Raw genomic sequence first — 26,793 nt, 5'->3', positions numbered from 1 at the left:
CACCGTCCCACCTCACTTCCATGCACAAAAATATCCTAATTTCCCTGAGGTCAGAAAACGAGACAGTTTCTGGGAGTCCTACCTTAAACAGAACCCCCTTCATTCTTTCCCTTTCACCTGAAACTCAGTGACAAAATGTGGTTCCAGATAAATTCAGAGGTGAAAGCTGGTGTTGGGTTGAATTGCTATTATAGTGATGGGAAACTCAAATTGGTGATGGTTCTCAGCATTGGCCATGAGATGGGTTTCACATTTGCTGGAAGGAAGAGGTGGTGACTGAGTGAGTATGGGTGCCACGTGGGTGGTAGATTATGGTTGGACAGTCAATGGTGGCCAATCCTAATCAGCTGAGGTTTGGAATGGAATTTTAAAGAACCAATTCAGAAGGAGGAGTAGTTTAGGATGTAGGAAAAAGGAGACATCAATAAAAATGTATTTAAAAAATCAAAGAATTGATGATCTCAGCCAATGTGCCCAAAGTCTATTAGACTAAGCTCTAAATTTCTCAGTGCTGTAGTGATTGGGGGTGAGGAGAACAGGAGGCTATGATGCAGCTCTCTCCTCAAGGAGGAATGCAAGTCTGATCTATAGCCTGAGAAGTCAAGGGGCTTCAGAAGGGTCTTGAAGCATCATCCCATGTTTCCTTCATCTTGTAGACTCACTCTATCATTCCCAGGACCAGAAGAGCCTCCCTGGAGCCATTTTCCTCTACATAGACCTCATCAGTGGCCAAGAGCTTGGCCTCACCCCCAATACTGACATGTAACATTCAGTAGAGAAGTGGGGCCTATAGATGCCAAGTGTACAGATGCTGTTCAGATGAATAACAACTTTTGCATATCATCTAAACAATATCTCATTGGCCACATGTAGCAAGGAAAAGATAAATTAAATGACTTCCAAATAATCCAGCCATGGGATAGTGTTTGGGAAGGTGGTCCAATTTTTTTCTCTCCAGCTAAGCAAAGAAATGGGTTAACACATTTAGGGGTTGTTAAAGGAGAGTTATATATTCACAAAGGGTGGGTTTCAGGATTCTGGGATTGAGTTGAAATTCATCTAGGGCAGATGGGGTGATGTTTGGGGTTTCCTGAGTCACTGGCAGTGTATCAGATACAGTGTGAGGAGGCTGTCATGGCTGAGTACAGTGAGAATGCATTCATGTGAGCCCATAAGAGAGTTGGAGGATGGTGATCTCCATAAGAGGAGTTCCATGGAGATGGGACCTTGGGAGAAATGCTGGTAAAGGTGGAGATCTACACAGGCAGATACCCAGAGGCAAAATCCTTTGTTACAGCTCCCACTTAGGCTGGTTTCCTCCTTTCTCGTGTTTTCTTTCTCCCTCATTTTTTTTTCTTTCTTCATGCTTTTGCTCCCTTTCCCTTTTTCCTTTCACTTACTGAAAGATAAACATCCCCTAAATCCATGGCATTTTCCCAAACCTTTCTCCATTTTCTCTTAGCTAACTTTCCTCTTGGGTTCATTACAATGCACATTTTTGCCTTCCAGAGGAAGAAGAGTTGGATCCATCAAGGAGGGAAGTGGGAAACTGCAGCCTTGGTGCTGACGGACAGCGGCAGCCCAAGAAATCTATGCAGGAGGCTGGGTCAGACAAGCTAGTGATGGAGTAGTGCCCTGACTGGGGCAGCAGCACCACTTCATCAAATGACAGTCCTTCTAGATTTTAAGCCCCAGCCCTGAGGTTTCCCTGCTAATAAAATGTTGATGAAGTAACTTACCTAGGAGGTCTCGAATACTGATGGTTTTACCAGTTCTCTGGAAATAGGTGTGGGTAAAGAGCCATGTGGCCAGTAGGGTAAAAATGATGGCCACTATGCGGAGAAAGCCTGAGGAAAGGGACACAGAACAACAGACCATTAGATCAGACTAAGAAGAGTAGCTATCCCAGAATACTCATGTGACCTTGGGCAAGTCACCCCTCTTTCCTGGGCCTCAATTTCCTCATCTGTAAAATGATCAACTTGCACTTAATGACCTCCAAAGTCCCCTCTTGCTCTAGAATTAAGACCCTATGAGCCTATGATCTGCAACACTGTGAAGAGGGACCCTCTTTTCCTCCTTTGGCATCTTCTCTTTTGACTTTTGGTGTCCTGCTACTCGAGACCCATAAGTTGTCCAGGGCTCCCCAGAGTAGATCTTCCTTTCTCATTTCCAGCCCTATCCCATGATTCAGAATTTTCCCTTCTGAGCCAATGGTACCATCAAAACTTTCTTATTCTGAATTTCATTCTCTAAGGGTCTTGATAGCTCACTGGATGAATGGAGAAACTAATTGATGCTAAAATGTTGATGGCTTACTTAATGCCTACATTTATTAGGACTTTAATGACAACTATTTTTTCAATTAGCAAGCATGTATTTTCTCTCTCTCCTCCAAGTTGGGGGTGGGGTAGGGTAACAAAAACAAAACCTTTGTAACAAATATGCATACTCAAGCAATTTCCCATATCGACCACATCCCAAATGATGTCTCATTCTCTCATTCTGAAGATTTAGTCCATTACCTCTGTCAGGAAATGGGTAATATTCTCTGGAATTGTGGTTGGCCATTGTTTAATGCCTTAATCTTAAGGAATCAGAAACATGGGAATTTTAGGGAGAAGTTTCTAGAGAATCTGTAACTCAACTTCCCTCTTTAAGTATTGAAGATAACTTTTTCTTCTGGCTTTCCCTCAGTGCAAGAATATTCATATTGACACGGTTCACTTCTCTGTGGGTCATTGAGCTCAACCCTCCCATTCAGAGTATAAATGCGCAAATAGACAGAAACTCTTTTAGGAGCATATGCCCTTGAATTTCTAACCACACTGGGTGAATTGGGCAACTTATTAGGCAACAGTGATTGCTGTCTTGTATCTTTTAACTTGCCAGTCCTAAAGCAATTGCTTTAGATTAGGCAATACACAATGAGTGTATCCAGGAATCCTGTTGGTGACCTTTTCACTCATACCCCAAGCATCGATTAAATTCCTACTCCATATATGCCAGGCACTACGCTGGGGTGAGGTGATGGCAAGACAAAAATAAGTAATAGCTCCTGCCCTCGAGGAGATTATATTCTTGGGGATGGGGAAATATGTATGAGGAAAAAAATAAGTGTAAAATATATACAAAGCGATCTTTGTACTTGTATCCTCAGAGCCTGGCCCACAGTAGACTCTTAATAAATGCTGACTGATTGATAGAGAGTTTTTGGAAAGGCCAAGAGGTGGGAGATGGAACCTCATGTACTGGGAGGGAAACAACAGGTGGGTGAGTTTGACTGGAATGGAGAGCACATGAAGGAGAATAACTGTGACCGGCACATAGTAGGTGCTTCAAACATTTCTATAGATTGATTAATCAACCCATGTATAATAGGCCTGGAAAGCAAGGCTACCTTGTGGCTCGATGGAAAGGCAAAAACCAATTTAAGTTAAACTGATGTCAGGAAGAACCATCTGCCAAGAATAGCCAGGCTACCCTTGCAAAGGGACAGAGTCTGGCTCTGCCTGGAGCTATTTGGAGGGGATGTCTGTTGGATCTGGCCAAATGGGTCCCATTGGAGAATGTCTGGGGAGGGCACCTACAGAATATGATACTCCAGGAAGTCACTGGTCATAGAAGAAGGCCCTGAAGAGCTGTCATTCTCCTTAACCCAGTCACAAGGGCATTGGGGGTAGGAGGGCTGAGGCAGGGAGAACAGGTGGGAAATTAAACCAGGGCTATTCAGGGGAAGCATGAGGCCCTTCCCACCCTGATAGAGAGCTGTCAGAAATGGAACCAACCCACAGAGGAGGGGAGGGAAAACAGTGCCCAGCCTATGTTAGCCCAGCAAGGAACAAAAGGGCAGGCAGGCAGAAGCTGCCATCAGTCAGTCAGTGTATTAAGCACCAACTATGTGCTAGCTAGTGTCCCAAGCACTCGAGACACAAAGAGAAAGGCAGAAATAAGAAAGGAAGAAAGAAAAAGAAAGAAACAAAGAAAGAAAGAGGGAGGGAAGAAAGGAAGGAAGAAAAGAAAGAAAATGAGGGAAAAAAGGAGGGAGGAAGGAAGAAGGAAGGAAAGAAAGAAGAAAGGAAGGAATGAAAAAAGAAAGGAAGGAAGGAAAGTTCTTACCTTTAGGGAGCTTACATTCTTCTAGGGGTTCATATAAGTATATGCAAAACCACTAACAATGAGTACTATGTGGAGTACTCATTTGGGAGAGGGCATACCAACAGTTGGCAGGACCATGATAAGGCCTTATGGCACTTGAACTAAATCTTGAAGCAATCTAGGGATTCTGAGAGGCAGAGGTGAGGAGGCAGGACATTTCAGGCAAGGGGGACAGCTCATGCAAAAGTATGGAGATGGCAGATGAAGCATCCCGTGTGCAGAATATGAGTTGGGGAGGGCTAATGTGAAAGGAGACTAGAAAGGTAGAGAAAAGCCATGTTGTGACATGCCAAACAGGAGTTTATAGCCAAGTCGATAGCTCTTGGGAATGCCCCCAAATGTCTCCTGTGTTTGGCTGTCTAGAACAAGTCACAAAAACCAAAGGAAGGTGGGCATCTCCACTTGATGTCTGGAAACTTCCTCTAATGGTAAAGTTTGTGGAGAACTTGTACAGTTCTTAGAGGAAGGGGAGAGCTGGGGAGAGCTGCAGGGGTGGCTGCCCCTGAGAATTATTCCCATTATGTCTGTGGGGTGTTTCCCCTGAGCTGCTAATGTTATGGGGGAAGGAAGGGAGAGAGAGGCTTGGGTTCTGAGCTGAGCTGACAAACTCCCCAGGGTCTTGGTCACCAAGAACCTCATGGGAGTCACTTGTTCAGCAGAGCCTGCATTCTTGACCCAGCTTCTCTGCCTTTTATGTTCCCTTGCCTTTTAGGTGGCACAGTGGATAGATCACAGGGGCCTGGGGTCAGAAAGACCTGAGTCCAAATCTGGCCTCAGACACTAGACACTGTGTAAGATGCTGGGCAAACCATGTAACCTTAGTCTGTCTCAGTTTCCTCCTCCATAAAATGAGGATACAAGAGCACCCACCTCCCAGGGTTGTTGTGAGGATGAAATGAAATAATATCTGTAAAGAACTTAGCAAAGTGTCTGGCACATAGTAGGTGCTTAAGAAATGCTTTCTTTCTCCCACTTCCTTCCTTCCCCTAGGGTGTGCTGATTCAAAATCCAAGGGTTAGCTCTGGCAGCTTCGGCGAATATGAGCCCTATTCAGGCTCCCACCTCCTCAACTAGCAGCCTGCAAAGGGTGCCCACAGTTGAGGGTTGAAGCTGGTGACCTGACCCAGTTGCTCACCAGGTAAAGAATGATTTGTGAGACTTGGGACTGCTTCCAGCTCCTGGTGAATCAGGGATCTCTCTGCCCACACGGTTGTGTGTCTTCCCAGTCCTGTCCATTCAAATGCATTATGGGAGCTCCCTCAGAACCTTGCCATTTGGTCTTGAATCCCAAGAAAACTGTCCCGCCTCTGCATTTTTCTGCGACCTTGAGTGAGGATCTTGTTTGCTTGGGACTCCCAATGGGCAGTTAAAAGGGGGCACCCAGGAGCTTATTTGATCAGATTAGGGGAAGCAGCTGCTTCTAAGGAATGGCCCCAGACTTCTTTGGTTTGAAGAACAGTGATAAAAATCACCAAAAAAACCCCACCAAAATGCCCCTGATGGTTCTTAAGAACTGATTGTTAAATTTCAATATTTACACCTTTACAAAAGGGGGCAAATGCTGCAGGTCAGGGCTTGGGTTACTGTTCTGTTGATTGTTTACACTGAAGAAAATAACGGACAGGGGGTTAATAATGCAGATTAAACTTAAAAGTGTGTTGTGTGTTCACTCCCACCACCGCCAGAGAGCTAGTTGTTAAACGTTTGCCACATACTTCCTAACAGCAACTGTATAACTTCAGCTTATTTAATTAACAAAAATATGAACTTACCTGACAGCCTCATCCTGAGCAGGCAGGGGACACTTTGGCCTGACTGAGATGAGTGCTGGCCTGTGGAAACAAAAGCAGAATGAGAATTTGAAATCAGTCCCTGAAAACTACAACAAAAACCCAAACCGGGGCATTGAATTAGGGTTACCTTCTAAACGAAGAGTCTGCTCCTAGTCACAGGATGATTCAGACCTGGAAGGGAACTTGGAGGGCAAGTTCAACACCCTCATTTTACAGGTGAGGAAACTGAGGCAAAGGGAGGTCAAGTGACTAGCCTGGGAATACACAGCTACTGTCTGAGGTTCTGAAATACAGTCTCTGTAGAGACCCTCCTTTCCTCTGCTTTTCCCACCATCTTCCTCTCCAGTGCCTATCTTGATTGGACAGTTATTTACAAGGCCCCCAGGCACCTTTGATTCCCAGGATAAAATGAAAGGTGAGGGAGGAGGAAGATAACAGGCTCCAGGGCTGGGTTTTTTTTTTTTTTAAGAATATTATGGGTTTATTTATTTCCATACTTTACTTAGTCATATGTGACCCTTTGTGACCCCATCTGGGGTTTTCTTGACAAAGGCACTGGAATGGTTTGCCATTTCCTTGTCCAACTTATTTTACAGGTGAGAAAACTAAGGCAAACAGGGTTAAGTGACTTTTTCAGGGTCATGCAGCTAGTAAGTGTTTGTGGCTAGATTTGAACTCAGATTCTCCTGACTCCTGGGTCAGCATCTATCCACTGAGTCACCTAGGCATCCATGCTCAAGGATTTTTTAACCTTCTTTGAATGTGAAACCTTTTGGCAATCTGGTGAAACCTAAGCATTCCATTGCAGAATAAGATTTTTGTTTTTAATTTATGATGGAAGAAAATGCTAAATTTCAGTTAGAGGCGAGTGAAAATGAAGATGTATTTTTTTTCCTTTCAAGTTTATCCAAGATCCCCTGAAATCTCTCTCTGTGCCCCCTCAGGGAGGAGGGGGAGTATTCATGAAACCTGGTTAAGAATGCCTGATTTACTCAGTACTTTGCATGGTGTAGAGGATGGAGAGCTGGTCCTGGAGTCAGGGAGACCTGGGTTTAAGTCTTTTCTGCCATATGACTGACTGTGTGACCCTGGGCAAATCACACAGCATCTCTTAGCCTCCATTTCCTCATCTGTAAAATGGGTACAATAATGCCTATAGCATTGAGTTGCTTTTCCTTTTAATCTGAACTTAGCAAATACTAAATAATATAAGCATTTCCACCCACAAAGTTTCCTCGTCAGGAGTATGAAGGTAATATCTTCACAGTCCACCTGAAGATTTGTTGTTTTGAGGCCCCAATAAATAATAACAACCATAAAATCAAATGGTATTGATCAAGAACCTTAAAGTTTGTGAAGTGTATCATGTACAGTGATACACTGTGGGATTTGAGCCCACAATGAAAAACACAACTCCTTGGAAAACAGCACGTTGAACCAGCGTGTTCTTCGAGAAGGAGAATCTGCACCCAGGCCCAAAGTGATGGACTCTGCAAACTTTAAGGTGCAAGGTCAATACCATTTGGTTTTTGGCTGTTATTATTATTTATTTGGGAGTCAGAACAACAAACCTTCAGGTAGCTATGAAGATATTACCTTCATATTCTTTTTTTTTTTTTTTTGCTTTTTGGAGGGGAGTTGGGGTTAAGTGACTTGCTTAAGGTCACACGGCTAGTTTTTTGTGTTAAGTGTCTAAGGCCAGATACAAACCCAGGTCCTCCTGACTCCAGGGCCGGTGCACTATTCACTTCACCACCTAGCCGCCCCTTACCTTCATATTCTTGATGGAGAAACTGAGGCCCAGAGAGAATGAGTTAGTTGGGACACATCACGTTGGCTCTCTGAACCTGGGTTTCCTCACCTGTAAAATGGGGGGGGGTTTGGGCCAAATGAACTCTAAGCTGCTTCTTTTACATTCTCCAAGATCACATGACTCACAAACATCAGCGTGAATTTGAGCACGACCTCTAATTTATCCTGCAAACACCCCGATTTGCTTGTGGTCTGTGTTATACAATGTGCTCCTTGAGGGCAGGGGGTGTCTTTTACTTCCCCTAGTATCTGGAAAGCTGAGCACAGTGCCAGGCACATAGTAGGTTTAATAAATGCTCATTGATTTGACTTGACCTCTCAATCCAACTCTGTTACCAGTAAACCATATAAAAATCCAGGTTGGGGACTTGTCTGAGTCTACATTTGGAGTTAGCCCACAACCCTTCCCCCACAGCCCCTCTTAAAAATCACTGGAGGATGGAGGGCAGAGGAGCTCACCTATGCTCTGGAAAAATTTAAAATGATGGTAAGGCATGAACCCCTGAAAGGTCAAATAAACAGTCACGACACGGTCTCAGCCAGCTGGAACCTAGTAACAGCCATGGTTTTGTCCTGCTCTCCCACCCTGTCTTGGCCAGGTTGGGGCCACCTGCCAAGCTGAGTTCTGAACTCCACTGAAGCCTGACGAACTAATTAGTTTCTCTCCAAAAAGGCCCGAGAGCCCTAGTGTTTAGATAGCTCTAGTCCCCAATCACTAGAGTTCTAAAATAATCCAGGACCCCATGAGATGGGAGTGGCCAGAGTCAGGCAAGACATAAGGAGAAAACGGGAGATCTGAATCCAGCCTGCTGGAGAATAGGATTTTCTTCGAAGGTTTAATTACATTATCCCTCCATCTGCATTCAGATGGATTTTATGTTTAGGTGACAAGCTCAAGCAACCTCGCCTGGGCCTGAGAAGTCACTCCCCAGGGGTCCGAGTACAGTTGAAGAGCCATGTTAGACAGCAAGACTGTCGTTCCCTCTGGGCTAATTAAAAAAGACAGAGAGCTGAGCTGGAAAATGAGAAGCAAGTTCTAAAGTCTCTTCTTTCTGATGTAAGAATAATAAGGTTTGTGAAAGGATGAGATAGGAAATGAAATGATGATGATACCCATTTTACAGATGAAAGAACCAAGGTTTAGTGACAGTCGAAGAATTACAAATTTAGACATGAAAGAGAAGGTAGAGACCATCTAATCTATCCCAGACAATTTAAGGGACTTGGCCAAGATTACACAGCAAACCAAGACTCTTACTTCAAAATTTGGTGTTTTCTCCATTGCCTTCCCATTGATCTCCTGGCTAATAATTATTGGTCAGGACACAAGAGAACCCTCATCTCCTCTCTCAAGGCAACTTAGTTTTAATTTGTATTTGCTTTGTATGTGTTCTGAATGTCTATCATTTATGAAACACTTTAAGGTTTGCAAAGAGCGCTATGTTAGACTGTGGGCTCCTTGAGGGCAAGGATGGTCTCAGGACTTAGCAGAGGGCCCGGCACATAGTAGGCACTCATAAATGCTTATTGCCTGACCCAACTTTGCGTTATCTCATGTGATCTTCCTGATGGGGGGAGGGGTCACACACTGACCTTGTCCTCAAGCAGTGGGGGACAGGACAAGTAAGTAACTACCCGGGGCAAGTGATTTCCCCAGTCTCTGAGTCTCGGGTCTCCTCAAATGAAGAAATCACTTGCCCACATCACTCAGGTAGTAAGAGCCAGGTTAATATACAGTAATTTCAAGAGGCGGAGTGCTAATAACGAGGTAGAGGTGGGGAGGGGCCAGGAAAGGCTTGGGGAGAAGGGGGAACACCTGGCTTGGCTTTATAGAAGGCAGAGGAAAGGGGCATTATGGGACACTGCTGAACATCACGCCTTTGCCATTTCAGATAGGCATCTAACAAGGAGGTAGGGGAGAGGGAACGGGGGCTGGACAGGTCTGGGAGGGCCAGAGACTGAGACGCCCTTCTACATGTGCTGGTATCTCACCTTTTGGGACCTGCCAGACTAGGGGTTAGAGAGATCTCCAGCTTCACTGGAGGGGGTACAGCTAGGAAAGACCTGCTACCAGCTTAGCCCCTCCCTCCTTCCCTCTCCCTTCCTCCTCCTCAGCTAGTCTGAACAACTGCCTGCTCTTCGGGTCCCGGGGGGGCGGCGCGGAGGGGACCCTTGCTTATCTCCAGGAGCTCGGCCATCCAGCCCAGTGAGTCCTGCCCAGAAGCAGGACGCCTCTGGACCCCACTCCCCCCATCCAGATCCTTCCACCAGCGCCACTCCGGGTTAGGGGTGAGGCTATGGCGAGCGGGGCGGGGGGGGGGGGGGGTCACAAGCGGCCCTAGCAGGCCTCTCCCAAAATGCGGGGAGTTTTTTTCCCCCCCCCCCCCCCGGTGGTTTCTATAGCCTGTTGTTCACATTGTCAATCTTTAGGTAAAGAACTCGGGGACGACCGGCACATGTCCTCTGGGTGGGATTCGTCATCTTGGACTCTGCTCCTGATCAGAAGATGGTAGGTGGGGGCAGGTGGGGGGGAGGGTGGGGCAGCATGGTGGGCGAGGCCAATGATCTTCTGAAGGCACCCCGATTAGCCCTGTGGAATGAGGTCCCCGCCCTCCATAAATAAGGGGATGCACCCTGTGGACAGGTATGCACTACCCGGTGTGTAGAAGGAGTAAGACTGGCCCGGACCCACGGAGACTTCTAGGATTTGGAGGTTTTTCACCTATCAACTAAGGCAAAGTTCAGCCTTTGGGGGGACTAGAGTGAGACTAAAGGAGACTAAAGGTGGCACAGTCGTGTCCTTGGCCTCCCGGGTATCTCTCTCCCTTTCAGGGGCCAGTATTGCTGAGACCTATTCCTCCAGCACCTGATTGTATCTTAATGACACCTCCTCTGGGCCTCAGTCTTCTCATCTGTGAGGGCAAAAATACCTACCCTTCCTACTCCACAGGGTCGTGGGAAAATCCAAAGAAGTGCTTTGCAAACTTTAAAGTGCGAGCTCGCTCTCTCGCTCTGTCTCTCTCTGTCTCTCTCTCTCTGTCTCTTTCTGTCTCTCTCGCTCTCTCTCTGTCTCTGTCTCTGTCTCTCTGTCTCTCTCTGTCTCTGTCTCTCTGTCTCTCTCTCTGTCTCTGTCTCTCTCTCTCTCTCTGTCTCTCTCTCTCGCTCTCTGTCTCTGTCTCTGTCTCTCTCTCTCTCTCTGTCTCTGTCTCTCTCTCTGTCTCTGTCTCTGTCTCTCTGTCTCTCTGTCTCTCTCTCTCTCTTTCTCTCTGTCTCTGTCTCTTCTCTCCGTGTCTCTTCTCTCTCTGTTTCTCTCTCTGTCTCTCAGAGAGAGAGGGAGAGAAGGGAAGGGAACATGCATTTATGAAGCACTTACTGTAGTAGGTGCCAGGTACTGTGCTAGGCAGGTCACAATTATTATGTCTTTTGATCCTCACAACTACCCTGGGAGGTAGGTGCTAATATATTATCCCCATTTTCCAGGTAGGGAAACTGAGTCAGGCAGAGAGGTTAAGTGACTTGCCCAGGATCACACAGTTCATACCTGAGGCCAGATTTCAACTCAGGTTTTCTTTAACTCCAGGTCCAGTATTCCATCCACTGAGTCCCCTCGCTGTCTCTCAGGCAAAGAGAGGTTAAGTGACTTGCACAAGGCCACATAGCTAGTAAATATCTGAGACAGGATTTGAACCAGATCTTCCTGATGCCAAGTCTAGTATGATAACTGTCTACTGAGTTCCCTCTCTTGTTTAAGTGTGAATCCTTCATTAGACTATAACCTCTTCGAGAGCAGGGACAATGATTTATTCCACTTTGTATTGAACTCTGTGCTTAGCACACAAGGTGCCTTTATATGCAGTAGGTGCTTATAAATATTTGCTGAATAAATGAATACCGGGCACTCTATAAATGTTCACCGATTTCCAGAGAGGGTAGCCTTTGACTCATCAGGGAGACCAAAGGCTTGTTCATAATCTTTTTCACCGACAATATGATTGCATTTTTCCAAAAAAATTCTGACTGGAAGAAGGGGGCTAGATCATGGGTCAGCAGAAGGAGCTGTCACTTGGCCCCTGTCAAGATGAGGGCTCTAGTCAGCTCTGGGCTGAGTATGTGATCTTGGATAAGTTATCTTTCTCTACCCCTCACCCCCTACTCTCTGCCCCATTCTGAGTCCTAGTCTATGTATCTATAAAATTAGAGAGTCGTACCAGATGGTGGGAGAGGCACTGAATATGGGGAAAATCCCATGGGGAATCAGCAGTGATGGCACTATTGGTTCCTTTTCAACTCAACACACACTGAATCTCTGCTATTTAAAACTGTACTAAATTTGGGCCAGATAAAGATATTGTAGGCTGTGAATCTGACCTTCAGGAGCTAACAGTCTAAATGGGGCAAAGATTAAGTATATAAATAACTATAATAAGGGGAAGAATGACTAATATAAGGGCACAAGAGAGATGCAGACCATATGTCATGAGATAACTTCTGGGTGGAGGGCAGAATGAGAGGTTGCAAGAGAATCTAAGTCCATTACATCCCCCTAAACACAGTGAGAGAAATGCCAGAGAGGGAGCAAAGCTCCAGGAAGTCTTCAAGAGGGAATTGGTTTTATAAGAGAAAACACACACTCAGAGAAATGAACAAAGAAAAAGAGTCACAGAATGATGAAACAAAATGTTAAGAACTAAAAGACAACAGAGGTCAGAATATCTGAAAAAAATTATATATATATATATATATATATATATATATATATATATACTCCAACAACACAGGCAGAATCGGACCCAACAAAATAGATAACAATCACACTGCAAGAATACAACAGAAAATGAAATATCAAAGATAATGTTGTAAGGAAATGATGGAGGAACCAACAGGGACTTGGGAAATATCAGAACAAGATGGTGAGAAGACTTAGCAGTTCAGAAACATACTTGGAGGATATAGACAAAGCAACAGGCTTTAAAGAAAAGACAAACATGATAGAGGCAGGAAGTAAAAATGCCCAGATAATTACCTCACTGGAAAAAGATTTTAGATATAGGCATGGAAGAATGATGAGACTAGAAGACAGAATCGGGGAGGGCTTATGTGGAGTATGATTGGAATTCCCCATAACAGGGAAGATAGAATAATCTGATCACTGGATTTCAGGAAGTCAAGTAAGAAAATGTCCCAGAAATATTGGAGAAAGAAGGACTGATAGTTAATTACCAGGACTCTCAGGACTTGTGTCACTTGTATTGACTGCCTAGGAGGAGAACTAGATAAGTGCAGCTGGTCTGCTCCCCCATCCAAAGTCTACAAATACAACAGGGCTTTGACTCAGTTGACACCATTCTTCAGCCCTGCCTTGGTGACTTATTGCTTTGGATGATTTAATTTTAAACCCTGTCCACCATCTTGATGCCAAGGTCTTGATGACCATGGTCTCTATGATCTGGGGTCACTAAATGTCAGAGCTGTTCAGAACCTCAGTGACCAAGTCATTTATCCTCATAATTGATCACAAATCCTCTCTGACACATCTCCAGCAAAAATGTGAATTTTCAGCCTTTGCCTGAACAGTCTCCAATGAGGGAAAGCCCCCGCCTTCTCCTTGTATCTGATTCCATTTTGGGATAGCTCTAACTGATCACAGCTGAAATTGGTTTCCTTGTGGCTTCTCCTCTGGGGCTCCAGAGAAGAAGTCTAACATTTCTACCATGTGACACTCTTCCAAACACTTTAGGATAGCTACCATGTCCCCACCCCCGCCCCCACCCATATACTCTTCTCCAAGCTAAACATCCCCATCTCCTTCAACCATTTCATTATATAACAAACCTTGGAGATCCTGTCCCATCCTGGTCATCCTCCTCAGGACACCAATGTCCTTCTCAAGGCGTGGCCCTCAGAAATGGACATGGGACTCCAGGTGGGGCCTGACCATGACAGAGGAAAACAGTCCAATTGCCTCCTTACTTATTCCTGAGTGTGGCCTGAACCAGATTAAAATGTAATTGGGTAATGTTTAACAAGCTAAAAATACAATGTAACATAGAGAATGTCAATTCGTGGTCTTCTAAGTCTATATTCTGCCCACAGGGATCTGTTTCTATTTGAGTCTGACTGTCTTCTAGACCCCTTTTAGTTCTAAATCATGTATAACCTGATGACTGACCCTTTAGAATTTTGTTTGGCTTGATAATGAGGATCAGAATGATATAGTGGAGAAAAAGATGGAGTTAGGAAACCTGTGTCTCTCATCCCTGTCTTGATGTGGCTCAGATTATTATGATTAATTACCATAACCATTATGATTGATTTGTTTTATGTCATCATATCATAATATAAGTTATTTATTATCATGTAATAAATAATAATAGCTAGAGGCCAATAGGTAGCACATTGAATGCATAGTGTGCTTGACCTGGAGTCAGGAAGACCTGAGTTCAATTTCCACCTTGTGACCCTGGGCAAATGACCTAAGTTCTGTCTGCCTCAGTTTCCTCATCTGTAAGATGGTGATTATGACAGCACCTACCTTCCAGGTCATTGTGAGGCTCAGAGGAGGGAATCTGCCTGACCTTGAGTCCAATGCCTCTTTTCCCACTCCTGGCCATCTGGAAAGGCCTTGCTTAGAAGGTGGCACATGGGTCTCAGATAGACAGATCCTCCTTTCTTTGTTCCCTGGCCAGCCCTTAATTCTTGCATAGGCAAGGACTTTCACACAAACAATAGGCCTTATTGTTTAATAATAAGCCTCTAATGGCTTATTATTTTTTTCATTAATTTACAGTACATGCAGTGTCTCCATCACAATACGACTTGTCCTTGAGTGATAAAACTCAATGGCTTCATAGAAAGGGTTCGTGACTGATTTCACTTGACTGGAGCTCAGTTTCCTCCTGGTACTCTGACTTGGAGGCAGTTTGCTATGAGGAAAAAGGGGAGAACAATAGTCCCCACAGGCAGCCCCTTCCTTTCTCTAAAGGGCTTCCAGGGGCATACCACCCTTCCAAACATCCCTGAACCTAATTCCACAGAGGGTAAGGAATCCTGGTTAAGGAGACTGTCCTTCTCCCATAGATACATGGCCCTTTGGATGGGTGTGTTTTCCAACGCAGAGACTAAACCCATCTTGGTTCACTCTGGTTAAGACTCTAGGTCTTGGTTGGACTTCACTCTGGAATTTCTTAGTACAAGTGACTGAAGAGTAGAAAGGACAAGACCTTAGTAGGGACCCCACTGTAAACATACAAAGACTCATTTTTTTTTTACCATAAACTACCCCAGAATCCTTAAGTGACTCATTCAGCAACTATTGTGAGGTAATCAAAGGAACTAGATCTCCTAAATGTTCTCCCTTGTAAACTCTGAATATTTATAGGCAATAATTGAAGGTGCTGCCCAATATGCAAAGAGATAAAACCACCAATAAACCAATAGTCAATAAGACTCAGCCTGCAATGATGGGTTGAGCTGGCATTTATTTCTGAATTAGCTCCAAATAAAACCTGTTATTTGGCTGATGCCCAGTTTAAATTTTATTTCTTGGACTTTATGTGCTCTCTAAACTTGGGGTGCTGGACAGATTATTGGGCAGTATTGCAGGGCCATGGATGAGAAAAGTCTGCCTCAGCTCAGGAGAGATTCAGGAAGCTGAGGGTGGCCACCTCAAGGGACCCCCTCCTAGATCACAAAACCTCAGAATGTCAGAGATGAAAGGGACCTCAGTGGCTGCCTAGTGAGAGGTGTCCAGAACAACCATAAAGATGGGATTATGAAGGAGGAGAAGGTGATCAGTGGCATCAAAGGCTACCAAGAAGTCAAGAAGGAAAAAGACTGAGGAGAGGCCATTGGATTTGGTAACTAAGGAAGCACTAGGCACTTTGGAGGGAGCAGTTTCAGTGGAATGATAAGGTTTCAAGCCAAATTGTAAGGGGTTAAGAAGAGAGTGAGAGGAGAGAAATTGGAAGCATCTATTGTACACAGCTTTCAGCTATGAGATGTCTGAGGCAGGATTTGAACTCAAGTCTTCCTGACTCCAAGCTCAGTGCCCCATTCATTCCAGCATGATCAATATCACTGGAAGGAGACTTAGGTTCACATTCATATTTTTAGCCCCTGAGTTGTCTTGTTGAGCACTGTTTGGGAGCTGATAGATCTGTACTGGGGAGGATGCTGGGGAATCTATTCCTTCCCATTTCCCTTCCATTTGAGTAACTGGGTGCAATAAAAGATCAATTCCAAGAGATGGTTAGGGTGATGGGTGCATGGGGCTGGTAGCTAAGGAGAAATGGATCCTCAGGGCCTGGCTCACAGTGGAGGCTTAATAAGTTATTATTGATTGATCAAAAAGGAGGGAAAAAGGTCTGGGAGTGGGGAGTGGTGCCCAAGACAAAAGAGGAAAGCCATTAGCACTTGCTTTGGCCTAGGGAGATGGTACAGAAAAGCTGAGGACTTTTTGCAATCAATTGACCAAGGAGTTTACCTGGAGTGCAGTGGGGAGGAGGTATAGCATGAGACAAAAAAGTAAATACAAACATAAATTAGAACTCCAGAGTTGTCAGTGGGGTGGGGGGCAGACTGGCTAGGCTACAGAATCATAAGGAATAGCAAGAAAAAAGAGGTGGAGAAAGATAGAAATCCCAGCCTCGTTTCTCACTTCCCTTAGAGAGCAGCTGGCCAAGGCAACTCTAGCATGTAAGGACTTCCCTTGGACCATCCCTCCCACTCGGCTGGTAGTGACCTCTTGGGTTTGACATCCGTCTTTGGTGAATGGAATATTTCACTTTGGTCTGTGTAGCCACAGTGGCTGGCACAGACTAAAAGAACTAGAATTTTCTATTGTTGTACTTTGTATTAGGAACTCCTTGAAGAGGAAATTCACTCTGCCAATGCAGATGGACATCTCTGAGACATGGTCTTGGAGAACTGTCTGGAGAACTGAGAAGTTAAGTCTGGGTCAGAGGTGGAACTGGAACCTGGGTCTTTGCAATAATCATTATATATATACACACATATGTGCATACAGAATTGTTATAATTATATAAGATTTTCTTTATATGATTTTACAGTTATAAAACATACATATGCATATATACACACATATAAATGTATTGTATACAATATTGTATATAATACAATTATATCAAATATATAAATGGATTATAGGTATAATACAAATCTATATAATATATATTGACTATAGAATACAAATATATTTTATGTAATACAATTATGTATTATACACATATGTGCATATATTAAGCAATTATATATCCATGTATACACATACATATACAATTATCTATATACATAGATGCACTTTAAAGTTTCCAAAGCTCTTCATGATACCTCATCTGAGAAGTCAGGTTATTTGCCCAAAGCCACACAGCTGGAAAGTGCCAGTGGGAACCTGTAGTGTCTGGGGGTCCAGGTTCAAACAATAAACAAAACTAGGAAAATGTCAAGGATTACCTGCTTGTTGAAACAATGTGGACACACTGAGGTTGTGCCTTCCTCACTCCCACATTATCATAATAGTTTAGGAACGTATCCCCCAAACATTTCGGTTTCCATTAGTGACTCATTATGGCGTGACCACCTAGGAATTTATCTAAATTTTCTCTTTTCAAGTCACTTCTAATTTCAGACAATGCTGAAATTGGGGACCATTGGATTCTCTCTAGTATGTCATTGTGCCATGGAATGAGTTTGGAATTGGGAGTCAGAGGACACGAGTTCAAGTCCTGCCCTTGCTCCTTACTCCTTGTGTAATTTTGGGTAAGTAGAGGTGGAATAAATGGAAAGAGCAGGCTGGCTCTGAAGTCAGAGGACCCGGCTTCAGAAGCTGCTTGGGCCACTTGCAAGTTGGTCCTTTGTGTGACTAGAGGCAAGTCACTTTTAACCTCTCTGGGCCTCCGTTTCATCATCTGTAAAATGGATTAGGATGAGGGTTGGGGTGTCCATGTTCTCTTCCAGTTCTAAATCTGGGATTCTAAGTCATTTAATCTCTCTCTGGCTCTCAGTTCCCTCTTCTGTAAAGTGAGGGGGTTGGACTTTCCTCATCTATAAAGAGAAGGGGCCAGCTTCATGTTCCTTTTGTCTCTACATCTATGACCTGTGCCTTGTGTTCAAGTTGCCAGAAGTTCAGGTGTGCTGGTGTTCAGCACATTCACTTTTGGGGTAATCCATAGGATTTTCTAGACTGATCATATCTGCTTTGTCCAGGTTAGCACCCTGACCTTTTTATTCTGTGGTCAGTGGACAGTTTTATAACCTCTGCCTCTCTTGGACAACCTCAAAACTTCCTTAATGTCCCAATTCCCCTTCCATCTACTCCTTAGAAAGGAGGTAAGGTGTGTAAGCAGCATGCTTTGGGCACAGGAGCAGAGCATAGTAACCCTGAACCAGCCAGACAGGAGAGAAGACAAATAGAAATGACCACATAAAGAGCTTTTCAGAAGCCACTTCCTTCCTCTCTCCCTTCCTCCTTCTTCCCCTTTCCCCTCCCACATTCCCCTCTCCACTCCCTCCCAGCTTATATTTCTAGAGGTCCATTCTTGGAGTGGATTGCAACCAGGAGATTATCCCTAAAGGAAGCTTCAGGACACAAATCATTTCTGTCTGACCAGCCATTTGTCCCCCCCTAATTAGGGATCAATAGTTTTGATGCTTGAGAAGGACTGAGGCTACACTGATTAGTGAGGCTGCCCAGAGTGGCAGCCCTCAATCAGAGCTGTCTGGACTGAGTGACTCAGAAAATATTGGACCAGCCTTCCCTATGTAAATCATTCACCAGGTGCCAGGCTGAGTTATGAAGAAATACACTGCAGATCAAGCGAGAAGGTTATTCTTCCCACCCGAGAGAGCTAAGTTTCAGGCCCTTCTGACTGACCAAGATGGCGGTCTCCACCACTGGGGCAGCAGTTTACTGAGGTTTATTAGAAGCCTCGTCTTCAAAGAAAGGCACAGGATCTGGAGGGAGCCTTTAATAAAGGACAGAATTTCCACAATTGACAACAGTATCAAATTTTCAGTTAGCTCGTAACTAAAAGACTTTTGGGATACGCTGTATTTCAAGAGAACTCTCACCTTGCGTCCTTCCCCCCAATCTTCTTTTCTCCAGGCTAAACACCTCTAGTTTCTCTCATTAATTCTTATCATATCGATCAATAATCAATCAACAAACATTTATTAAGGTCTACTATGTGCCAGGCACTATGCTAAGCCCTGGGGATAAAAAAAAGAGGCAAAAGACACTCCTGCCCTCAGGGAGCTGACAATCTCATCCAGACCCTTCTCCAACCAGCTTATATGAAATGCTTTCTCTGGGTCAAGTACTGTAGATAAAACACAAGTCAGCGATACAGGTTGCCATCTGAGGAGGAGAGAAAACAGAGGAGAGCCAGGAAAGAGGGCAGGGGTCAGGGGTGAACTCAGTAGGTTGAGGAGATGGTCAGTTCCTGGTTAAGAGAAGGCCAAAGCCCACCCTTCGATAACCTAGGGCATGCCAGGTGGTTTCTCTGGGGAGAGGATGAGGATGGCTAGAGGGGAGGCGGCTTGATCTGAGCTCAGAACTGGAGGTGTGGGCTGACCAGGTCAGAGTTTGGCGGGACTGTCACTTCTAGATTCCCAATGCAACCCAAGATTTCCCTGGATTTTGTGGCTGCTGTCACAAGGCTGACTCCTATTGAGATTATAAGCCCTTCTTTGGTTCTTTGATTGTGGCTCCCTAGGGAGGGAATGGCCATGCCACATAGACACCTTGCTGGGAGGTTTAAGGACATGGACTGGGCCTGGATGCTTGTCTGGGCCCTGAGGATGAGTGATTGGGGATGGGTGAGGATAACTTGGCTGGCTTAAGTTGCTGGGGTTGTGATGTACACCTATCCAGGAAACACTGGAGACCTAGGTGGTTCAAGGGTTAGAGTGCTGGGCTTGATGTCAAAAAGACCTGAGTTTAAATTCAGCCTCAGACACTTAAATAGCTGTAAGACCTTGGGCAGGTCACTTAACCTCATCTTCCTCAAATATGAGATGGGGATAATATCAGCGCCTTCTTCCCAGGGTTGTTGGAGGACCTAAGTGCCTGGTAGGTGCTAAATAAATGCTTGCTACTATTGTCATTATAAATATTGTTTCATCATCATAATTACTACTAGTGGAGACAATTCCTTGGTCTGGGGAGGGCAGAAGTGAGGCCCAGAGAATAACAAAGAATTACAGATTCCTGAGACCGGAACCGACTTGTGGGGTCACTGGGGCAGAGGTGAGGAAACTCCCTTCTACTGACTCAGGTCCACACCCCCTTTAAACACAGCTTTAGGAAGCTGCCTAGGGAGGGGAATAGTTGAATGATTTGACCTGGGCATATCATCATAGCCAATATGTGTCTGAATCAGGACTTGAATTCAAGTTTTTCTGCTTCTGAAGATTGAGTTATTTCTCGATGACAGGTTTGACCAAAATAAATGACCAGAAAAGCTCATCGTGCAGGGACGTCATTAACACCTCATCTGCCAGTCCCCATGGACCCTGGTGTTGGGGTTCCTGCCAGAACAGGCTCTGAATGATCCCTGGAAGGACACCCAGGCTCAGCCCTGGGGCCCGGATATATGTTGCAGTATGGAAGCAGCTGCCTTTTGGGAAAGCCCATTCACCAATCTGGAGCTCAAGATCCATTGATTGGAAGATTAAGAGGCTCATCTATGAATTGGTCTCATCACAGCCTGTCCAGGTCTCCCTCAGTTTCCTTATCTGTAAAATGAGGGAGTTAGACTGCATGGCTTTTAACGTCTCCTTCAGCTAGGTTCCTGGCCTAGACTGGACACTCGAATCAAAAGTGTGGCCTCAGGGCAGCTCCTGAAGATGCTGCCAAGGCCCGGAGGGCTTGGCTTCCAGGTCAGTGAGCCACCCAGAAATAACCAGGTGTCTGAGAGGGAGTGGCAGCCCAGATCTTAACACAGCTCTTGGCACATAGTAGGCACTTAAATGCTTCAATGGAGAGATAGCTGGACTTGGAGTCAGGAAGCTATGGGATCAAATCCTGCCTCTACATTTTACTAATTGTGCTACTCAGTCTACGAAAAGTCACAGAACCACTCAGGGCTCCATGGATTAGGAAGGAGTTGCTGAAATCACAACTCTACTTGCCCAAGACTCCCTATGACAAGGCATGGGATTTTTGATCAAGTGTACAGCAAAAAGTTACTATTTGTCAAGAAACAGCGGGGTGGGATTGGCTTAGAATTAATTAATGGTATCTCAGCACAACAGCTTCTTCCCATAATTTATTTTGACAAGCTAGTTTTGAGCAGGAAAAACCTGGTCAACTCAGCAAGGCTAAAAAGGAGGAAGGGAATGAGGTAGGGTGGAAAGGTTACTGACTGCCCAGTCAGAGGACCTGGGGCTTAAATCATGGCTATCCCTCTCTCCGTGTGTCTTTGGAAGGTTATTTAAGTAGTCTTTGCCTCAGTTTCCTCAGCTGTAAAACAAGAGAGTTGGACTCAATGATCACCAGAGTCCTTTCTAGCCTCAGCTCTATGATCCTATGAACTTCTCTGGGCCTCAGTTTCCTCTGCTGTAAAATGAGGGGGAGCAGACTAAAGGGCTTCTTTGGAGGTAGCAATGGTGTTGGGAGAACTCCTGGATCATGTCTGTTGGAGAAAGAAGGGGTTCCTAAATGAAAAGGAAGCATTCTTTAACCAAGCAGGAGATGGAACCAAGAAGCAACATAGGAAGGAGTCTTTGCCCCAGCTGTCCCCCATGGCTGGAGGACACTCCTTCCTCACCTCTGCCCTTCAGAATTCCAAGATTTTTCTGAATGTCTCCTGACATCCTCCTCCAAAAAATCACCTTATTTTTCTTTCTTTCTTCCTTTCTTTCTCTCTCTTTCTCTCCCTCCCTTCCTTCCTTCCTTCCTTCCTTCCTTCCTTCCTTCCTTCCTTCCTTCCTTCCTTCCTTCCTTCCTTCCTTCCTTCCTTCCTTCCTTCCTTTCCATCTATCACCTATATTTCTATCCATCCATCTTTCTATCATCTATCTATCCATCCATCCATCTATCTATCTATCTATCTATCTATCTATCTATCTATCTATCTATCTATGCTTTGTGAAGCACTTTACAAATAATAGGTGACTCAATCCTTACAACAACAGGTAGGTACTTTCATTATCCCCATTGTACAGTTGAGGAAACTGAGTCAGACAGTGAGTTAACAAAGACTCAGCCAGGGTCACACAGCTAGTGCATATCGGAAGCCTGGTTGAATTCAGTCTTCCTGACTCCAGGCCCAGTGCTCTATCCAGATACATAATGGTCTTCTTGACCGGTTGAGGTACTATCTGCAGGGCAGATTTGATACCAGCTATATATAATATAAGTACATTGGGCCTTTAAGATGAATATACTATAGACAGACGGACACTGGGATGGAAATTAGGTTGACTTGGGCTCAGATTCCCCTCCCTACCCCACTCCACAGCTAATTAACCATAAGGAGTGTCAGGGAAGTGTGGTGTCATGGTTAGAGAGCAGATCAGCAATCCAGGAATCCTGGGTTCAAGTCCTGACTGCCCATTGGATAGTATGGGGATCATTGAATCCAAGCCAACAAATGTCAGTATTGTTGACCAATTCAATTGGCCCTGGAACTTGTGCCAATAATTATATGGGCCTGAAGGGGAATCCCTCTTGGGAAGAACAGTGAACAGGAGCCAAAGTTTGTCCAGTTCAATCCAACTGAGCATCAATTTGGCCCTTTTTGTAAGCAAGATGCCGTCTGGAGGCCCCAGAGCAGTCCCTGGTCTACCGGAGAAGGCAGCATGACCTCAGTGGCAGGGACAGTGTTGGCCTTGGACTCAAAAGAACCTTGGTTCCAGCTGCGTAGCCTTGGGAACCCCTTCCTCAGCTTCCTTTTCTTCATCTGTAAGACGCTGAGTTTGCTTAGATGCCTTTTGTCTTAAAATTACATGGGGGTGGGTTGGGGAAGAAGGGGTGTCACCCCAAGAGTCCGTTATCTGAGAGGTCTCAATCTCCCCTTTGTTTTTTCTCTCCGTCTCTTCTGCCTTCTCTTTGTCTATCTCTCCACCCTTCTCTCATACACACTTCATTTTTCCTTCTTTCCTACTAGAACTGAGACCCATAAGATCCATTAATCCAGTCCAAGTGGAAAATCTCCTGGGGGTGCAGCCCATGCTCTCCTTCCTGACCCATCCTGAGAAGGTGGTTTGGGTCCCTTGGCCTTGACAACAATCACCGGGGTCCAAGACCCCTTGTTAAGTGGCAGCTCCCCATAGGAGGAAAGGACTGGATTTCTCCCACCCTGGGGGGGATGCCCTGACGTACCTTCTAGACCGGCCTCCTCCGGAGCTCCTGGGGCTCTGAGCACATGTCCTGGGCTGGGCCCCTGGACAGCTGCAGGTACAGGAGTCTCTCCTGTGGTTTAAAGACATTGCAGCAGCTTGCCCTGAAACCATCCCCTCCCACTGTTGACATACATTTACAGAACAGCCAAGAGGCAGGTACAAGGAACAAGGAAGTTTGATCTGGGTGTCTCCCAAGAACTCTGCCAACCAGCCAGAAATCCTTTTCTGCTGGGGACGCAGGAGTCAAGAGGGTGCTTGGAAATCAGTCTTTTGGTGTCTGCAAAATTTCTCCAGGCAAAACCCCTCTGAGGAATCAAAGGGGATTCTTAGTTCAAGCCTGGGCTCCTGGAAACAAGGGAAAATGGTCCTTTGCCTAGATTTGCTTCCTCCCCAAAAAGAATGTAAACTTCTTGAGGACAGGACTATTTTTGTTTTATCTGTCTCCCTGGTTCCTAGCACACATACAATGCCTGGCATAAAGGACAATTCTAGTAAGTTGTAAGATCCCAGAAGCAGATGGAACAATTGTAGACACCCACCCCCTCCCTCATCTAATTGCTGCTTCTGTCCCTGGGTGCGTTTTCCTGAGTGTGGGTGTCTGCAAACAGTCCGGGGAGGAGGGCCAGCCTCTTTTTCCTGGGATGCCCCTGGGTGGCTGCACAGCAATGTTGAATAAACCTTCCTCCTGTGAGGGCTTGGGATGCTGCTGAACCTTTGGGACCCTCCAGAGAGAAATACCAACAGGAATTCACAAGGAGGAGGTGAAATACTCACATTGTACCACAGCTACCCCCCCATGAGCTTTGGCTCTGCCCCCCTTTTCCTAACCCCCCCCCCAATTAGTTAATTAAGCCTGTGGTTCATAAGGGACACAGAGAAAGGCCTTCCCTGGTGTGGGCTGTTCCTTCTATCATCGCAGGTTGGCACCTTCTCTGCCAATGATCATCTGAGGGAGCCCTGAGAGGCTGACATGCTGAAGGTCACAAGGGCAGGAAGCTCCAGAGGTGATACCTGGACCCAGGTCTTCACGGCCTTCCTCTCTAAACACTATCCAACACGCTGCTTATGGATCAATCAGAGCAAAGGACAGGAGAGCAGGAATCAAAGCCCCTGGGTTTAGAGCTAGAGGAAAGCAGAGGGTCCTCTCCACCTGTCCACCCCCCCCCCCATTGCTCCCCCCATCTCATTTTGTAGATGAAAAGACTGATGCCCAATGGCGTTGGTCAAACTACTTGCCCAAGACCACATGGGAGGAAAGTAGCAAATTTCGGCAAAATGGGGCTAATGAAACTTTCCTTCCAGAGTCGTTGGAGAGATTAAAATGAGGTGTTTGTAAGGGATAGAAAAGCTTGCTACTATTGGCATAGGCAGAATTTGAACTCAGTCTTCTTTCTCCCTCTAAATCTAGTGTTATTTTCCCTGGGTATGGCCCCCCAAAGAGCACTAGGGGTCAAACCCCAGCCCCACCCTCTGCTGCCTCTATGGCTTTGGATGAATTGTGCCATTTCCTGAGGCCTCAGCTATGAAACCAAGGTGTATTCCAGCTAAAAGCACTGACATCCATACGGTGCTTCCACATTTACATGAGCCTAACAAGGGTCCTTCTTCCACCTCAGCATCCCCTTTTCCCTATTGAAGCCTTGCTTCCCCCCCACATCTTCCCTAACAATGTGGAGTGGGGAGAGGTGTTCCTGTGGTTTCCTCCTGGAGGGGGGTCCAAAAGCTAAGCACTGAGCCAGTCCCCTCCCCTGCTCAATGCTTGAGATTTTCATCCCCCGCCCCGGAAGTGTCTGGTTAAACTTTTTGTTTTTTACAGCCAATTGTAAAATTTTACAAGTTAAAACCTACAATTTGCCGCACCTGCCAACGCAGCCTATCAGCTTGTGAAGCCAGTCACCTGCCTGGCCTCACCTTTCTGCCACTTCTCTCTGCCTTTCCAGGCTCCAGGCTCTGGGTCTTTATTCTCCTAATCGTTTGGAGGTTTCTTTCACTGTTCTCGATCTTCCTTCTCTTATAACCCAAATGTAGATTCCAGCCCAGTCTCTGGGCCTTGAGATGGCTTTCCTTCCGATTTCCTTCATTTTCTCAGTCAGCCAACGAACACCAGGCGCTGGCGATCCGGGGCTCACAGTCCAGTTTTGGAGATGTTTCCTCCACAGGTCCAACCTCCGATCTACTCCCTCATCCAAAAGCCTCCAAGCCACCTATCCATCATTTTTGTCATTGTTTGGCTCAGTTTCCCCTTCTGTCTTTTGGAGTCAAGCAGAAAGGGCCACATTACATTATGGATTCCTAGTAAGCTTACTAGGTGGTGCAGGGGATAGAGCACTGGGCCTGAAGTCAGGAAAAGACACCCTTGGATACTTACTAGCTGTGTGACCTTAGGCAAGTCATATCATTGTTTGTCTCAGTTTCCTCATCTGTAAAATGGAAATAACCATAGTATCTTCCTCCCAGTCTTGTTGTGAGATCATAATTGTAAAGCACTTAGCGTAATAGCTGGCATATCGTAAACACGATGCAAATATTATTAATAGCAAGTCAGTTAAATTCTAAGTCTTTTCACCTGTGAAATGGGGCAATAACAACACTTACCTCCCAGGGTTGTTGTGAGGATAAAATCATAGTCGTTCAGTGCTTAGTGCGGGGTCTGCCCCTAGTAAGCGCTATATAAATGTCTCCTATCCTTATGACTGTTACTTATTTGGCGGCCCTTCCGATACCCCATGACAGCTCCCAAGATCCCCCAGCCCTCTTTCCCCGCAGCTTTTTCTTTTCTAGCTCGAACACCCCCAGTGCCATCGATGGATTGATTCTCTAGCGGCATAAACTTGAGGCCCTTCAGGATCCTGATCGCTCTTCTGTGGTCGCCCTCCAGCGCCTTGATGTCCTTCCAAAGCCGCGGTCCCCGAGAGGACCAGACGTGGCCCGATGGGGCTGGAAAACAGTGGGGCCAGCACCCCTCCAGTCCCGAGCACTCCGTGGGTTCTAAGATTGCGTCCACTTGTGAAGCACCATGCTATGGACTAACATGTGGAACTGCCCCCTCTGCCCTGACGCTCTTTCTGATCGCGATGCCATGTGCACAGGCTCTAGGAAGACCTGGAAGAATGAAGTAACAGAGATGGGAGCCAGTGCTCGTGCCCACCGTGTGCCTGCATGTGCCCACACATGTGAGTGCACACGAGCCCGGACAGGTGTGTCAGAGGGCACCCACCTGTGCCCCCGCACAGCTACCACGCAGGGCCATTTTATTTTGTCAGATATGGAAGGACTCGATTTCAGCTGCTCTGAATTTCACTTGGAATGAGACATTCTAAATCAGAAACCATTCCACTCTGGGGAAATAATCTCCTATTAGTTTGTTTAGCTGCCGGTAATAAGAGGCTCTGTTCAATAAAGGAGCGTCTCGGTATGGGGGACCCCTGGGTGCCCTGCAGTGGGGGGGCTGGGGCTGCAGGATTCAGGGGCCCTGATTACAAACACCTGCGGCTGGCTGTCAGAAAGGGGTGTGTGTGTGAAGGTATATGTGTGTGTGTGTTTGTGAATGTGTGTATCTGTGTGTATATGTCTGTTTGTGAATGTGTGTGTGTATATGTGTGTCTGTAAATATGTGTGTCTGTGTGTATATGTCTGTGTTTGTGAATGTGCATGTTCATGTTTGTGC

The 26,793-nt window shown here is 45.6% G+C and overlaps 1 protein-coding gene across 1 annotated transcript in view; it reads right to left on the bottom strand.

Annotated features, from left to right (window-relative positions):
* The window catches only part of FAM3D (FAM3 metabolism regulating signaling molecule D), a 307,323-nt gene that overhangs the window by 32,226 nt on the left and 248,304 nt on the right, over positions 1-26,793 (bottom strand). Inside the window, exons 2-4 of the mRNA XM_069084236.1 lie at positions 23,107-23,205; positions 5,931-5,990; positions 1,740-1,847 (exon numbers count right to left, since the gene is read on the bottom strand). Coding sequence (XP_068940337.1) covers positions 1,740-1,847; positions 5,931-5,943 — 121 coding nt within the window. The 5' untranslated portion in view covers positions 5,944-5,990; positions 23,107-23,205. The remainder of the gene's footprint in view (positions 1-1,739; positions 1,848-5,930; positions 5,991-23,106; positions 23,206-26,793) is intronic.

The sequence above is a fragment of the Petaurus breviceps genome, unplaced genomic scaffold, assembly GCF_028583685.1.
Source record: "Petaurus breviceps papuanus isolate PSGF00001 unplaced genomic scaffold, PetGlider_PUasm1.0 174, whole genome shotgun sequence".
Lineage (NCBI taxonomy): Eukaryota > Metazoa > Chordata > Mammalia > Diprotodontia > Petauridae > Petaurus > Petaurus breviceps.
The sequence above is the reverse complement of the archived record's forward strand: the minus strand, read 5'-3'. Positions and strand labels throughout refer to the sequence as shown.